The following is a 17,505-nucleotide window of genomic DNA, read 5'->3' on the forward strand; positions in this document are numbered from 1 at the left end:
TAAATTGCAAATACGCAGACAAACAAAACATATTAAACTGCCCTGTCCTCAGGCAACTTTCATGTTAACTGAGAAAGGCATGCAATTAACTAATAAAAAGTTAAAACATTTATTAGATGGCACTAAAATTATTATGTGATTGGTAATATGCCTAGCATGTTCAAGAATCTAGATTTTAATTCTAGCATTTATGAAAAATGTTATATGTAATAAAAACAGTATAAATTGCATTCTTAATGTAGATGTACCAAAACCTTACATGCTTGTCCAGAGTATTTTTTAAGTTATCCCTTATTTTGGTAACTCTTAACTCTAATGAGCTTCTGAATTGATTTTACAAGTATACTTTAGAGTTAAAATTCAATTATGCATCAAGTTACTGAATTATGCAAAATACTTTTGCCTTTATATGTATTATTTTCTCATGGCTAGAATTAATTTCTAATGAGAATTTGAATTTTTCGATAAGATTTTATAAATGCTTATAATCATATATAAAATAATACTGTATCAAAACAACTGTAATGAGCAAGTGTGTGTGTGTGCATGCACTCGTGTCGGTTATATATGAATTAGAAGGCAACAGTGTCTGGAGAATGTGGGGAGGTGTGAGAGGAATGTGCCAATAAGTAGGGAAATAAAAGAGGACCTCAGCAAGTTGTTAACATTTAAAACAAACCTCAAGAAGTTGGCTTGAGAACAAAAAGTCGTTGTTAGGACAAAAATGTTCCAACCGGAGGAATAAATGACAATATTGAAGCCTGGAGTCTGGCTTGTGAAAAATCTTTGTGAGCAGTAAGAAGCCTGTGTCCTCAAAGAAGAGAAGTCAAGAAAGAGTAGGGAGAGAAACAATTGTTTGCTTCTAAAACCACTCAAAAGCAAAACAAAAAGAAGAAAATGAAAAGGCCAGTTGTCATCTGTAGGGTTTTCATGGTATAGATATTTTATTGCCAATGTCAAACTTCTCATCTTTGGCAGAGCATAATTGTTATTTTTGATCATGCACAGGGTCTCACACTTTGATATGAGGTCAGAGTCATGAAAGTTGGATCATGGAGAATCCAGTCAGTTGGTGTGAAAACATTAAGCATTTGAAGTAAGGGATTTAAACATGCAAAGTATGCCAGCACCCACACAGAGTTCTAGTACTAATTTCCCAATGTTACTCATGATGAATTTAAATACCCACTGACGTGATAGTGACTGTTCTTTTGGAACAGTGGTCTTTAAAAAGCATGAACTTTGGGCTGGAGGGATGGCTGGAGAGATGGCTGCCCTGCCAGAGGTCCTGAGTTCAATTCCTAGCAACCACATGGTGGCTCACAACCATCTGTAAAGAGATCTGGTGTCCTCTTCTGGCCTCCAGGCATATATGCAGATAGAACGCTATATACATAATAAAGCTTAAAACACAAACAAAAAACCCATTCCTATAAAAGCATGAACATCACAGATGTTTCAGAGTTATCCTTTTTATCTTGGTCCAGTGTTTCCCTGCATGAGACACAGCATTATTTCTAGGGTTTTTTGCATAATTTCTCTGATAATTCTCAGTGAAAGTTTCCAAACCATAACACATAAGTATGAGTCTGCAAGTTTATGACTTTAATAAAAGCTATTTGAGTATGTGTTTTACTGTGTCCCACTGTGGAAAACCACATTAGGTTTATTAATTTAATTAGAATTTGAGCACATAGAAAATTCCTTCTACCTAAGTTATTTATAAGAGATATTTTACAAAATTTTTTTATTGATATTAAAAGTTATCTTTCCTTTAAAAATTGCACTTCAATGAATGTAGATAGTGAAGTATATTTACAAATGCTTGAGGGTCAGCAGGTGTCTTATTGAGTAAAGATGCTTGCTGCCAAAACTGAGTTCTATTCCTGCAAGTCACATTAGAGAAAACTGACTCTCAAAGGCTGTCTTCTATCCTCTGCATGGGCTCTCTCTCTCTCTCTCTCTCTCTCTCTCTCTCTCTCACTCTCTCTCTCTCTCTCTCTCTCTCTCTCTCTCTCTCTCTCTCTCCCTCTCTTTCTCTCTCTCTCTCTCTCTCTCTCTCACACACACACACACCTCGCCAAAATAAAAATGCATGAAAGAAATTATTTTAATGTTAAAGCTTATTTATGTTTCACTGGAATTTTGAGATCATGTGGGTTTTAATTCTAAGATTCTGTTTCTCAATAAGTAAAAATCCTTATTAGTCACTGTTAACTTTTGAAAATTGTGTGCTTGTGTGTGTATGTGCATATGAGTGAAAATGCCTGCAGAAGCTTGATAACCAGGAACTGGAGTGACTAACTGCTGTGAGCTGTCTGCAGCGAGAACCAGTGGCTCTGGGAACCACACTCAGGTCTTGAAGAGCAGTCAGTGTTCTTAACAGCGCATCCATTTCTCTACCACTGAAGACACATTTTAAAGATGATGCACATGCATGGCTTGGAACACCTTTTCAGTAGAGTCATTGCCCCGTAAAGGGGTGGGAACCATTTTTGACAGTTTTCCTTGTTTTACTGCCGTGTGTGTGTGTGTGTGTGTGTGTGTGTGTGTGTGTGTGTGTGTGTGTGTGTGTGTTTCTAACCCACTTGACATTGTCAGCATCATTATTTATCACCAATAGACTTGTGTGTCACTTTTCCATGCTATTTGTGCTTTTGTGCCTTTATTCCTTCACCTAAAAAAGATGCAATGCTATTAGATTTTTAAAAAGAATAAACAGTTTAAGAGAAAGCACTAAGTAATATCGTCACCAGCAAAGCTACTGAACTACCCTGAAGATTTTATGATCATCTTAATAAGAAGAATAATTTGTTTGGATTTCTGCAAAATACACTTTTTCCATTAAAGCATTATTTTTAAGTGTGTGTGTGTGTGTGTGTGTGTGTGTGTGCGTGTGTGTGTTATTGTTGTTGTTGTTGTTGTTGTTGTTTTAAGGGCAGGGATTTTTGATATTGTGATTGCACAGCCTTTTATTTCCAAGATTTTTTCCTATACAATCCAATGCTGCTAGTTTTTTGAAAAGCACATTATCTAGGGGTAGAACACTCATGTTGCTTAATGTCTTGGGGGTATTTTAAAAATTAGGTATTCTGAACAAAGGGATGGTATTTATTGAAATATTTTAGACACCTATGCCTTTTAATCACCTAAAGACTTATGTGTCTACAAATGGAAAGAGTGAAAAGTCGGCACAGAACAGTGGTTTGTAGCTGTGAACATTATTCTGCTTTGGAAACAGCCTCTTGGCATTAACAGTCTGTCCTGGTGGTTTGCTATGTGATAGGGATTGAAGTGGCTTATTCAAGCATCAAAAGGATTCAGGGTATCTTTGGGAACACAATCGAATTCTTTGAAGTCAACAGTCTAATTTGGGCGACTTCTTCCTGTGGAATTCAGACTCGCTTTCATCAGCAGGTGCATTCAAAACAGACATGGAAGGAAAAGAAGACAAATGATAAAAATTTTTTTGAGTTGCAATGTTCAGTTTTCCACTTTAAACATTTACTCTTTCTGGAGAAATTAAATTTCAGAGTTGGTAGTGAAGGTCATATTCAAGAACCCACACATGCTAGGAAAGTGCTTTTCCTTTGAGACATACTCCCAGCCCTGAGAAATTCACTGTGTTCACAAGGCAATCATGCTGCTGCTTTAGATGCTGAAGAATTCCTCTTCTTCGGAATTACTACTCGACCAATCATATGTTGTCCACCCATCCATCTCTGTGACTCAATGATTACTAATCTTCAGTAGAATCTATTGAACTCTTCTGGTAGCACTGTTTGAAGACACAGATTGTTGGTTTCTTTTCGTAAGTGGTTGGGGACAGAAAAGAGGTAACACAATTTCCGGACAACAATATCAAAATTGCATGGGCAAATATGGTAGATAGGGACTCCAAATGGGTTTCTTCACAAACAAGATGAGTTTTAGATGCCTCCTCATGAAACTGAATCTTATGATCTGAGTCTGGCAAGTTGTTTGCACCTCCTACTGGAGATGCGAATGTAAAGAGAGTTGGCTGAAAGGTACCATGAAGATGCCCCACTAGGCAAGATGTCTGGCCAAGCACAAGGGTAGCCACTTTTTTTCCCTTGAAAATCAGGTTTAGGAGTTAGGTTTTGTTTCAGGGTTCAAGGGAACCTTTCTGTAGGAGAAGAAAGCAGAGAGGAGGATTAGCTCATTTTCGTGCCTTGTGTATTATTGTATTCAGTCTTCTATCTCAGGATACCTGCTATTGGGCTGTGACTGAGTGGAGCACTCTTCCTCACTATAGTCATATAATTCCCCATTTCAGCACTCCCATGTTACCTCCTCAGTACCTCATAATAACCACCTTATTTAAAGTTGGAGCCAACCCCAAGCTGCCAGCACTTTCTGTTTATCCTCCCTACTTTCTTTGTCTGCTTAGCATTGTTTCCTCTCCAATCCACTATGTGCTTTTCTCATTTTCCTGTTTCTTCATTTATTTCTTTTATACCTACTAAAATATATACATGCCAAAGAGATATTTTCATCTTCTGCAATTCCAGTTGCCTAGAACACTGCCTGTACATGGGAAGTGCTTGTTGAATGAATAAAGAAGTTGGTGTGGCAACCACTTGAAGATGAACTGGTCTGGACTTTGGCTTGAAAAGGAAAAACAGCTGCATAAATGATATGGCCAGTCTTTCAACTAATAATTAGACCCTACCTGGCTTGTACGATATGAATCAATGCTTATTGGAATCAATGCTTCCAGAGACCTTCCATAAATCAGCAGAGATGTTGCTCATAGAGTCATTATGAAATACACAAAATTTGGGTGAAGTACAACCAAGAGGCAAATGCAGAGGAAGCTCTGTGGTATCTGTAGCCATGGTTGTTTCTATTATTTCTACAATGCCTGGCCTGCTTTTAACAACTCCATCTTTCCCATCTCTCCCTAAATGAACAACATCAGGCCTTTCATAAGCTGGGGTGATGTTGACAGATTTCAAAACCACATCTGGCCCCTGTGTTGACGTTCTCAAAAGAGACTTGCAATGCCAGCTTGAATGCATATGAATATGAATGAGAGCCACAAAGCCAGCATGGCAAGAGAGGAAGAAAAATATTTGTCTAAGTACAGCTTGCAGGTCTTCATCTCTTCTACCTTGTGGGAAAGATTAAATTTCTTTTCTCTCAACCTAAAACTATAGATCAAAGGTAAAGAAAGCTTGCTTCTGCAAATGCATATATAACCTAAGCATAACTGAATTCATATGTATAAAAGTAGCCATACTATTAAAAGACAAATAAACGACCTAAGCTCCCATGGCCAGGAAGGCAAGGTTTGCCTGTATATTTGAAGTGGCATCCTTCACTTCAGGAACATGATCTAAGGAGAATGGGGTCACCAAGAACAAGAAGGCCATAGAGAGATGATAGAAATGTGAGGCCTCCACCTCTAGAACAAAGGTAAGAAAGAGAAAAGGACTTGGGACTTTGACACCCACTAGTGAGATTGTGACACCAAGCAAGACTGTTTTGCTTAAGATTACAGAAGACCAGTTCAGATAGTATTTTAGCTAGGAAAATCTTTTTTATTGGATATTCTCTATATTTACATTTCAGATCTTATCCTCTTTCCCCAAATTCCATCCCTCTCCCCTCCCATTGCCTCCATGAAGGTGCTCCCTGTCCCAACCACCCTCTCCCTCACTTACCACCTTACCATTCCCATACACTGGGAAAAAAAGCTTTCACTGGACCAAAGGCCTCTCCTCCCATTGATGCCAGAGAATGTCATCCTCTTCTGCATATGCAATTGGAGCCCTGGGTCTCTCCATGTGAACTCATTGGTTGCGTGTTTTAGTCCCTGGGAGCTATGTTGGGTTTGGTTAGTTGATAATTTTGTTCTTCCCCTGGGGAAGAGTGTTTGTTCTCTTCTATGCCTATTATCCTTAGGTTTGGTCTTCTCATTGTGTTCTGGATTTCTTGGATGTCTTGTTCTTAATTCTTACATTTTATCTGACTGTTGTGTCAATACTTTGTTTCTTCTGTCCCTGAGACTCTCTCTTCCATCTCTTCTGTATTCTGTTGGTGATGCTTGTGTCTATGACTCCTGACCTCTTTCCTAGGGTTTCTATCTCCAGGATTGTCTCTCTTTGTGTTTTCTTTATTGCTTCCATTTCTGTTTTTAGATCCTATATAGTTTTGTTCAATTCTTTCATCTGTTTGCTTGTGTTTTTCTATGTTTCTCTAAGGGCTTGTACTTGTTTATCTGTGTTCTCCTCTTTAAGGGAGGTATTAATGTGCTTCTAGAGTTCTTCTATCATCAACATGAGGCATTATTTTAAGTCCAAATCTTGATTTTTCTGGTGTGTTGGGATATACATTACTTGCTGTGGTAGGAGAGCTGGGTTCTGATATTGCCAGGTTGTCTTGGTTTCTGTTGCTTAGATTCTTGCACTTGCCTCTTGCTTGTCATCTTTGCTGTTAGTTGATCTTGTTGTCTCTGAATGGAGCTTGTCTCTCCTGTGCATCTGTGGGCCATGGGCTCCAGAGAGAGATTGGTCCTAGATGTTCAGCTCTCTATGGGCAGACTGTGAGTTCCAATGGCGATGGGTCAGCTCTAGTTCTGAGTGTAGATGGAGGCCTGAAGGATACAGAGCCAAGTGCTACCATGATATCTGCACCCTGAGAGTTCCCGGAGGTCTCTCCAGATAGTCACTGGAGGGAGAGTGTGTGTGTGTGTATATATATATATATATATATATATATGTGTGTGTGTGTGTGTGTGTGTGTGTGTGTGTGTGTGTGTGTGTGTATAGGCCCCAGCCTCCATTCACAAGTACACATGTACATTCATATGCATAAGAACACAGTTGTACCCAATACACACCTTTGACCTACATAACTACTATAAATTAAATTGAAATCTAGTAGTTTTTATGTGTGGCTTGTAATATTCCGAAATAGTCATTTGAACTTATCTGTGTTTTATTCCTTAACTTTTTATAGAAAGAAAAATTACTGTGCTGCACCACGGGACTATTTTGAGCACAAAACAAAATTGCTGCGTGGAATTAGACCTTGGAACTTAACACTTCATGAGCTGGGGGCTTATTCTAATGTCTTTTTATGATTTCTTCAGGACTGGCTGCCTTGGATGAAGTTCAAATGAGTAACAATTGCTGGACTGTTTATACCATAGCCAAAGCTGAAGTCCAAACCTCTTGCAGGGCCTTTGGTTGTGTGATTTTATAAACTTCCATTTCCCTTCCTCTCCTACTTATTCTCTGAAGCTTAAAAACCTTAAGATTTTTTAATTAGTACAACAATAGCTCTTTCCTGTGTTTATTAGAAACTTTCCCTTGTCTAATAAAAGCATACTTGCTTTTATGAGTCTAGCTAATCTAAATAATTATCTGTTTAGATGCGAGACACTTAAAACTATGAGTAAATTCACGCATAAGAAAGTTCAATGTACTCTTCGAGATTGTGTTCTTGGTATATCATTTGGTCACCAATTTGCTCACACAGACTGTTACTGCTCCTTAGAATTCTGAATACAACCCCTTTATAAGAATATGGGTTATATTAGGATCACTTTGGCACTTGGTCTCTGCCAACATCACCTGGCAGAAATCATGTGGTTTGGGGAGCCCCATACCTTATCTTGAGTTATATCTCACCTAAACCTCAGAGTTGCAATGAACCTGTCAGCAGCCCTCTATTCACTTCCACATGATATATTCTGTGCAAAGGTGTTGTCCTTGGACAAAGGAAGAATGTGTTGCAGAGATGCAGGCATCTCACAAGCCTTAGAAGATGAATGTAGGAGGAGCAGGCTGCGGCCATTAGGTGTCCTGGTCCTGGTTTGTCAGTTAACTCTGCTCTGGCCTAAAACCGGTCTTTGCCTTTTTCAGGTCAAGCTAAAGAATCAAACTTGGGATCTCCTTTTTTGAAATAATTATCTTGTACTCTCTGTAACATAAGAACAAAGAATTAGAACTTACAAAGGAGGGAGTTATACTAACAGAACTGCTCTGAATTTGAATCATTTCTCTTTTCCAAGTGTAGGCTTTGGCCCTGTCAATACGCTCCTCACGTTGAGCTGCCCTCTCTTCCTTTATTTGACCCTTTCTCCTTGAGAACGCAGTCTTCGTCCTGACTCTGATGACATATGGAGAAAAATATGGACCAACATGGTCACAAAAATTACCATAAAACCTGTTCTCATTTTGCTTTTTATGTTGCCCTGACTATACAAGAAGAATCATTGCTGAATGGCTCATAGTTACTGGGAAGCTTATTCTGATTCAATTGAAAGATGCTGTCATACTGCACAGCCTAACATCTGTCTGGGGTTTTTCATAAACCTAGAAATAGGTTTGATATATGTGTCTTTTAACTGCCACCTGTAAGGTAAGCCTCCCAGGTGTGAGCTGGATGTTACCTTATTGTCATTTTATGGGGCTGTGTTCTTATTTCTCTGCGTCGATAAGTTACCCTTTCTAGTGGGGAGACCTAGCTACTATTGGTATGCTTTTGAGGGAGTCCTGGGAGTCCTCTTTAATTTCCATAACTTCTAAAAACTCCTATATATATCTAGACTTCTGACTCCCTGGAAGAGCTTAGTGGGTCCTGTTTTGTGGCTCTTCCTTCACATAACTATACATGAGGTTTCTTGCTCCTTCTAACCTGTGTTGTGTTTATAATTGCAATTTTACAAATCTCTGTGTATCCAATGACTTCTGATTCTAAGATGTTTACAAGTATTGTTGACAACAGAGATACCTTTTGGTTACTCTGTTCTGTACTGGCATTTCGATTTTATATGGTAAGGGTCACGATTTCAGAGACAAACAACTTTACTCTGATTAGCTTGTCACCAAACTGATTCAAATGAAAACATATTTTACTGGAAATATCTATGCCAAAAAAGTTGAACAGGAGTCTATGGATACTGGGTCCAGAAAAGTTGAGTATGCTCCATGTCAGTCACATATCAGTAGCTAATATGAGTTTGCTCTTTAAAAATTGCCAACTTCACAGATCTAACAAGATTTACACAGCTGTAAATGTTTCCTTTTAAATATATTTTCCTCACAGGGAAAATCATATGCCTTCAGGGGCCCATTCCCACCAGTATGGAGTCCAGTCACCTACCTAGATAATAACAACCTCTGGAGAACAATGGATGAGATGGGACAAGAGGTAATACTTCCTAAAGCTGTTTTGATCACGTGTGTATTTTTCATTAGTTCTCAGAAGAAAACAGGTGAAATGTATCCGTAATCCTACATGCATAGCACAGTACCGAGCACATATTAATAATCAATGAACATCAGTGAAATGGATGAATGAATTTGTGTCTAACTTCTAAAAGAATGAGAGATATCACAGACTGTTATTTATATACACTTGGTGGGCAAGTAGAGAAGTATGAAGACAGCAACCTGCCTGGGATGATGTTTCTAATTTAGAAGATCCCCAGGACACCAAAGCTTTTGATTCTCTAGCACACCCAAACCTACAGCCCACAAGTAAATGAATACATGGAAGCTTTAACTGAAAACTTCCAATGTTGTGACGATTAGCAGCTGTTATTTGATCCTAATTAAAGAGTTGAATTTGTGAGCAACCTTTGTAAGTTATTAATTCTCCATAGCTGTGGCTTCACTTTCCATGGTTGTTTTTATCTATGACCAACTGCAGTTGGTAAATATTAAACAGAATACTTCAGAAACAGAGGTTGTATTTGCCTAACTTATTACAATACATTGTTATAAATGTTCTGTTTTATTTCTGTTAATATATTGCTGTGTACAATGTAGCAATTACATTTTATTGTAGATATATTCATGTAAAAATATTTATCCTGAAGGAACATTATTATAAACTAAGTGTTATAGATTTGTGACAGAAGACACACACAGGCATTGAAGTTTATGTTATTTGAGAAACTATTAGGGGTACTTAGAAAAAGTAAATTTTAAACTTTTCTGTCTTTGAGTTAGAGATTTAGTGTTGCTCTAATAATTTGCTGAATGGAAAACTGTCTTCTTTTTTTTTAATGCATCTGAACATAGATTCCCAGTGACGCTCCATGGAAGGCACCCCTTGCCGAAGAGTGGGACTACATGACAATGAAAGAGTTGCTAGATAAGATCTGCTGGACCAAGTAGGCTCTTTCTTTAGGCAAAAACATTCATTGTAACAATGCATGGGTTTCTTTAAAAATGCCATTTAGCAGGCATGAGACAAGGAAGTATCTGCTTTATGTCTAAACTCATACCTCTGTCTACATGAATAGTTGAAAGATATTGAAACTAAGTATTCCCTTAAAGATAGATGTATTTTATTATTTTGATGTAGTTTTGCACACCACAGTGTTATTTTCCCCCATGAAGTTCTCAGAATGATCTAAAATAAGACATTATTATTTTTTTTTTTTTTACTTAGAATGTTTTAAAAAATCAGTGGTTTAACAGTCTCACTGGGTTGTTAATGTAGGATTAGTTTTATATTCCTCATGGCAGTGCAGATAGCATAGGAATTTGAAACATCATTTGTGTTATTGTGCAAATCTTCAATGTTTTAAACAGTGACTTCTAGGTACTTTACACCTATAAAAGAAATGAGTTAGAGGACCTACTTGATCCAATTAGTGTTGAAAGCAAGCAATTATGAGTCAAGGCTGAAGTTCTAATTTGCAGCAGGGAAAGTGGAAATGATTGTAGGGCTTCAAGTTCAAGCCAACTTCAGGCCCATAAGTAATAGAACTGGGAATCAAGTGCAAGCATACTGCCTTTTAATGCTAAATCACTTCTTAAAAATCGATTTGTCTCTGAAGTTATTTTCACATTTTAGGTGTTAGGGAAGGAAATGAAAGCGCTGACCACTTAAAGTAAAAACAAGGTTTTAGATGTATCTGAGTCAACAGCTGTGTCTTAATGACAAGACAGACTTGGTAATTCCGATTATAACCTGTCTTAAAAACAGTGGAAACGAGAAGGAGAGAGGAAGGGAAGAAGAGGGGGAAATGTGTGTAAAGGGCACTCAAAAGATGGGATAGATGAGAAGGTTTAAAATCATGTTGTGGAGGAATACGTATAGAAAAGCAGGTTTCTGTAGAGTAGGAATGGTAATATATACAATTTCCCTTCTGAGAATAATATTATTTATAATTTGATTTATAATGAATATCCACTGCCAAATATTTCCTGAAAGATGTACAATGTACAAGTATCTATTACTGTTCTGTTGGACATTTTGACTATGTCAAGGCTTTCATCATCATCATCATCACCATCATCATCATCATCATTATTATTATTATTATTATTATTATATGCCGAATATTATATAACATGCCTTTGAAAGCACTCTACTCTAAAATGATCATTTGAGCCATGAATTGATACCTATTATGCATTAAAAATATAAGAACATTAATCTATGTTATTAAAAACATATATGCTATATGCTATGAGAACATAGTTTATAATAGAATTCATTTTGATTGTAATAGAATTCTGTTTATTTATAATTTTTTTTTAGATTTCCAGTAAGATAATCTACATTTGTACTTGATCTTCTGTGATGGAAATCTTTTAATAAATTCAGTTTGATATTTTGTCCCCAAAGAGCTTTTAAGCACCTTCAAAATGGGACCAGTTATGTTTCTTTGAGAGCATGGAGACCTGTAATTTACTGCCACAGCCTTGACCTCAGCCTCCAGTTAGTGAATACCCTTGGTGGTCAACTCACAAAAAGAATGCTGAGATGTTCATGTAAACAAGAATCAAAGCATTTTCTAATTATTCTTAAGCAAGACATACATGAGATCATTTGTTGACATTAAAGAAAACAACACCCAGTATAACTAAACTATTTTATTTCAAAATAAATCACAAACATATTCAAAGACTACTGCTGATCATTTTTTCTAGTTGTAATTCATAAAACGTTGTCTGTAAGCACAAAATGTATTTTCAATGTGATCATAGATATGCAGTTGCCTTTTAGAAAAACTATATCTTAAAAAGGACACATAAAATTAGATTTATATTGCCTTTTGGGTGACAGATATGTGGAAAATACTCACTGCCTCTTTTTGTATCATAAGAATTCTCAAAGCACATCTAATGTGTATGTATTTTTATATAGAAATTTAGTACATCATATATCTTTTTAAAAGTCAGCAAGGCAAAAATTAGAAAATCTTATTATACTAAACTGCTTGACTTTTCTTCCCTTAAATATTGTAAAGCTCATTTCTTTTCTTACTAAAACTCCTAGAGTAAATCAAACAAAAGATTAGGAATGTACCTGTCTGACACAGAGAAATACAGATGCCGTCTTTTATCTGAAGCTTCAATTAATCATCATTAGTCTTTCTCCAGAAAGAACATTTTTCATCATGGAGACATAGACTACATTCAAATATATTTTATCATTTTATAATTTATGATTTCTCATCTTATTATTAGCTGTTGCTAATTATTTTATTGTGCCTTAATTACTAAATTAAAGGATTCTATAGTACTCAGAAGTAAACCAAAATCTTCAGACATAATGGGCAAGCTGCATCTCTAGATCATAAATTAAATGTTATTGTAGGTTGTTAAGTAAAGTAGATCAGTGGTTGGAGAGATGGCTGAGCAGTTAAGAGTGGTTACTGCTCTTGTAAATGATGTGGGTTCAGTTCACAGCACCTACATCAGGTTGCACATGACCATCTTTAACCCCACCTTCAGGATATCCAGATCAAACAGCCTCTTCTGACAGCTGTGGCAGGCTGGGCATATGTGGTGCACATAAAAACACTCAGGACTTCTAGCAGGAGAAAGATAGAGATAGAAATTCAAGTTAATTTCAAAAGTCTTAACTTTAACTACTTAGTGTGTGCTGATGCCTTTTCCCAAGATAAATATTGCGGGAAGACAAGCAGTTGAATAGGAGCAACTGATAACTCAGAATGTGGCCAAAGTTAATTCTGAATAAGGTGTTTTGTTTAAGGAGACATAAATACCATTTCTCCTCAACCCATGCCTTCATGTCTTATAATATTAAATTCCAGAAGTTTGCTAAATTGTGCTAAATATAGCCATGGAAACATATTACTTGGCTACTCTAAAATCTTAAGAAGACTGTTCTGCATTTGCTAATCACATTGTTTCTTCCTGAGCAGATATACAAAGCAGATCGCCACTCTATTTGTGAACCTCTGTGTAACTGCAGAGACCCACGAGGTGTCTGCACTGTGGTTCCTGTGGTATGTGAAGCAGTGTGGAGGTACTACCAGAATCATCTCAACAACCAATGGAGGGCAGGTACCTACTCCCCCAACACAAAAGCACTACTACAGAAATGACATTGTGGTACATGAGACAGACTTGCGGTTTGTTGTACTTTACTGTGTGAGCTTCAAGTAGATTTCAAAAGGGACCATCTATTGTCAGGTGGCCAGCATAATTTTGAGACTAGGCTCCTCAGAAAGTTTAAACAAGAACGATCGAAATACACTTGAATTTTAAAGACTATCTCATGCTTTGGGCTGTAGTTCAGAGAGAGAACACTTCACTAGTATGAACCAGGCTCTGGATCCATCCCCAGCATTAAGAATGAAGGAGAAATAAAGAAAAAAGAAAAGAAAGGAGTGAAGAATATTTGAAAAAATCACTGCACATATGAGAACTTATTGTTTTTTTTAATTCAATGCCTGTTTTCTGAGCATTTTTAATTGATGCCCCCCATTAAGCTATAAAGTTTTTAATCTCTTTGATTGTCATGTTCCTTTCCTTCCCATCCTCTTTACCTCTCATCCTCTCTTCTTCCTCCTCCTTTCCCCTTTATTTGTGGACCTATAAGAAATAGTCGTTAAAAAGCCAGTCAGGAAACAATGTGCTATTAATCAGGTCAAAGAGCCAAAGGATGTAGCTAGTGCCCAGAGCAGCATAGTGACCAGGCAAAAGGGAGATAAGGATTATTCTGAGAATGCCCAGCTCAGTTGGGAGCCCTGTGTAACTTTAAAGTCTGTTAGTAAGCCTATAATTTTGTTAAAAAGAGAGTAGCCTGTAACCAGAGAAAAATTAATATAGTGATGATAGCAAGTGGTAGGACATTATTCCCCACAATAAACTGAAATTTTACATATCATAGAGGAGGGATAGCCAGGAGAAATTATCCTATATTGCCCATCCATCTTGAGTCTTCTCTTTTTTTTTTTTTCCAGGAAAGGAAATTTATTGGTGGGTCCGGTCAAGTGAGTGAGCGAATAAAGGATATCCTTGGAGATCGAGTGAAACTGGAGAGGCCTGTGATCCACATTGACCAGACAGGGGAAAATGTTGTCGTGAAAACCCTAAACAATGAAATATATGAGGTAAGACTTTCAAGACTTTCAAATTCAAGAAAAGAGATCAGAGGCCCATATGCAAGGAAGATCATATGAGCCCAAGGATAGCCCAGACTTCATAGTGTCTATTTGCCAGAGTTAGATACATTTATCTAAAAGGAAAAAAGGAAGGGAAACTATTTGAGATGAGAGAGGATTAAAAACATTCTGTCATTTGATATATCAGGATTGGGGGGATACCCAGGGGAGTCCCGCCCTTCCAAAGGAGAAGCAGAGGGGGATGGAGAAGGGACTGTGTGATGGGGGGCATGGAGGAGGAAGAGACAGCAATCAGGTTATAAAGTGAATGAATAAGTAAATTAATGCATATGCAGTCACTGATAATGGGATGCTAACCCCAGAGGCATGGACTGCCCCAGAAACAACTCACAAACTGTGTGAAGTTCAAGAAAAAAAAAAAACCATTAGGCTCAATCCTTACACACTAAGAAAACGTTGACTAATTCTCGGTTACATCCTGTTTTGCATGTACTTTTTGCTCATTGTAACTAGTAAGATCTTAATGCAGAGTATCAAACCTTAAAAATGCTTAAAAATTTGTACATTTATCTTTGTTTTTTTAAAGTTCTTCAATAAAAAATAAATTAATTAATGCAAAAACAAAAAAAAGAAAATATACTTTCTTTAATGGGCCCTTGGTTAATTATAAAGCCAAAATAAATACTTAATAAACATCAATCACAGCTTATGTACCAGGCATTATTCTGAGAGTTGGAAATTTCAGACTTTACATTTTTGATTTAGTAAAAGTTTACAGTTGTAATCAACTATATACTTAGAATGTAAAGTGGGCCCAATAGTGAGTAGTGAGAAAAAAAAGTAAGCAGGGAAGGAGAAGGCTTCTCATAAGGTGTGCTGGGCAGATGGACTACAACCCTCTAAATAAGCTTGCTATCAAAGGTCTTTTTGAGACAGGTGAGCCCAGAGCTTAAGATGAGTGACGCTGTGGCCTAAGATAGCCAAAAATGGCAAAAAAAAATTGCTGAGACAAGGCATAAGAGGACGTAGGATGGAGAGGTAACAGGGAAGGCATTGAAGGTTTCAAACTAGGAAGAAGTAATAGATGCTTTATCTTTTAACTGGGTTCTTCTGGCTTTACTGTTAAACTATAGAAGGGGAGCAAAGGTAGAGAGAAAGGTTTAAGAAAAACTTTTACCACAGGCCAATGGTGGCTAACGAAATCTACTTTTCTTTCAGGCTAAATATGTGATTAGTGCCATCCCACCTGCTTTGGGCATGAAGATTCACTATAGTCCTCCTCTGCCCATGCTAAGAAACCAGCTGATCACACGAGTGCCTTTGGGTTCAGTCATTAAGTGCATGGTTTATTATAAAGAGCCCTTCTGGAGGAAAAAGGGTAAGTTCATTCTTAACATAAAGACTTTCTAGAGAAGGACCAAAAAACATTGTATCAAGATATGTATTTGGATATAACTTTTATATTAGAATCTGGACAGAAAAGGTATGATCCTCTGGTCTCTTTTTTCTGAGTGCTAACATGACAGGTGTGTAACACTACCTATGACTATTACAGGTTCTATGTATAATTCTTGGACATAAATTGTATTGGCACAAACACATGGATAATCCTTTTATATAAAGTTTATTTAATCCTTCCCAAGCCCCATGAGGATATGTGATTTCATTTTGTAATATATATTTCAAACACACAAATTTAGAAAGACATGGATTCATGAATAGAGATGTAGAGGTACGTTCTGTCCACTACTCATGCCATTAGCCACATGTGGGTACCAAACACCTGAGATGCAGCTGATGGTAGTGAATTAACAATCGTTTTTCATTTTAGTTGCTTTAAATGAATACCCATACACAGAGATACACATATATACATAACTTATACACATATGGCTAATATCTGATTCCTTAGAAAACATGTAAACTTATACAATCATTTCTAGGTTTTTTCCCTCTGATCATCTCTACTGAACTACCAAGTGAAACCCAGGAAAGAATAGCAATTCCTGGGGCTGAGCATAAATAGCAGGGTAGACTAGAATGAGGAGAAAGACTGTAGATGTAAGATTTAAGACTGCTGTCGACAATTGGACTAGTGAACATCAGAGTTTGGTGGGAGAACATTGTTTCTTGTACCCAGTCAGCTCTCTGTATCCATGGGTTTTGTACCTGCAAACCCAGTGAGGTACAGAGGAAGACTAGAAGAGAATTATACCTGTCCTGAACATGTGTAGGCTTTTTTATTATTATTTCCTAAACTTTCCAGTGTAACAGCACTTTATGCAACATCTATATCCTATTAGGCACTTTTACCAATCTCAAAATGATTTATCATATATAAGAGAATATGTTTACCATATGTGAGGGACTTGTACACCTGAGGATTTTGGTTCCCCGGTGGAGGGGTGTGAGGCAAATCCTTCTAGATGCTGAAGAACAAACAACTCTTAACCTTCCTCTACTACCTTTTAGTCTCTTAACTTTCCATCTTCCAAGGAATCCTGCTTAGTGCTCTTACTGGAGTGCCATATCTACTTAGCAAGTACTCTACCCTTTGAAAAAGACTCACATTGAAAAGCTCTGCTCTTTTGCACTTTTGTGTATCTATTGGCAACAGCATAATGGAGACACATTTCTTGCTCCTGAGACTCAGGGCATGAAGTTTAGGTGGCTGCCTAGGTGAAGGTAGATAAATCTTCTAGGACAAGGAATATAGAGTGCTTTTGTTTTTGTCTTTCTTTTATTTTTATGTCATTATTATCTTCTTATTTAATTTTTCATGCACTGTATTTTTATCATACTCTTTCACCTCATCTAACTCCTTCCAAACTCTCCCCACCTCCTTACCAAGTTTATGTTGTTACACATCAAGAGCTTCTTTAGATGGTTGTCCAGTTTCAAATGGGAGCATGCAATTTCTGATAAACATATAAGTAAAATTCTGAGATCAACCTTTGTGAGAATTCCTGCTTTCTTGCATTGCTGCTAGTTAGAACTGTGTTAAGAGTTACTTTCAGGGCTAGAAAGGTTGCTCAGTGGTTAATGCACTGACTGCTCTTCCAGAGGACCTCAGTTCAGTTCCCACCAAACACATGGTGGTTCAAAACCATCTATAATGAGATATGGTGACCTCTTCT

At 37.2% G+C, this 17,505-nt stretch overlaps 1 protein-coding gene across 1 annotated transcript in view; it reads left to right on the plus strand.

Annotated features, from left to right (window-relative positions):
* The window catches only part of MAOB (monoamine oxidase B), a 93,542-nt gene that overhangs the window by 56,932 nt on the left and 19,105 nt on the right, over positions 1-17,505 (plus strand). The window contains exons 4-8 of the mRNA XM_080909830.1: positions 9,079-9,183; positions 10,059-10,150; positions 13,163-13,304; positions 14,207-14,356; positions 15,587-15,746. Of these exons, the coding sequence (XP_080765956.1) occupies positions 9,079-9,183; positions 10,059-10,150; positions 13,163-13,304; positions 14,207-14,356; positions 15,587-15,746 (649 nt within the window). The remainder of the gene's footprint in view (positions 1-9,078; positions 9,184-10,058; positions 10,151-13,162; positions 13,305-14,206; positions 14,357-15,586; positions 15,747-17,505) is intronic.

This window comes from Micromys minutus (assembly GCF_963924665.1).
Source record: "Micromys minutus genome assembly, chromosome: X".
NCBI classification, from domain to species: domain Eukaryota; kingdom Metazoa; phylum Chordata; class Mammalia; order Rodentia; family Muridae; genus Micromys; species Micromys minutus.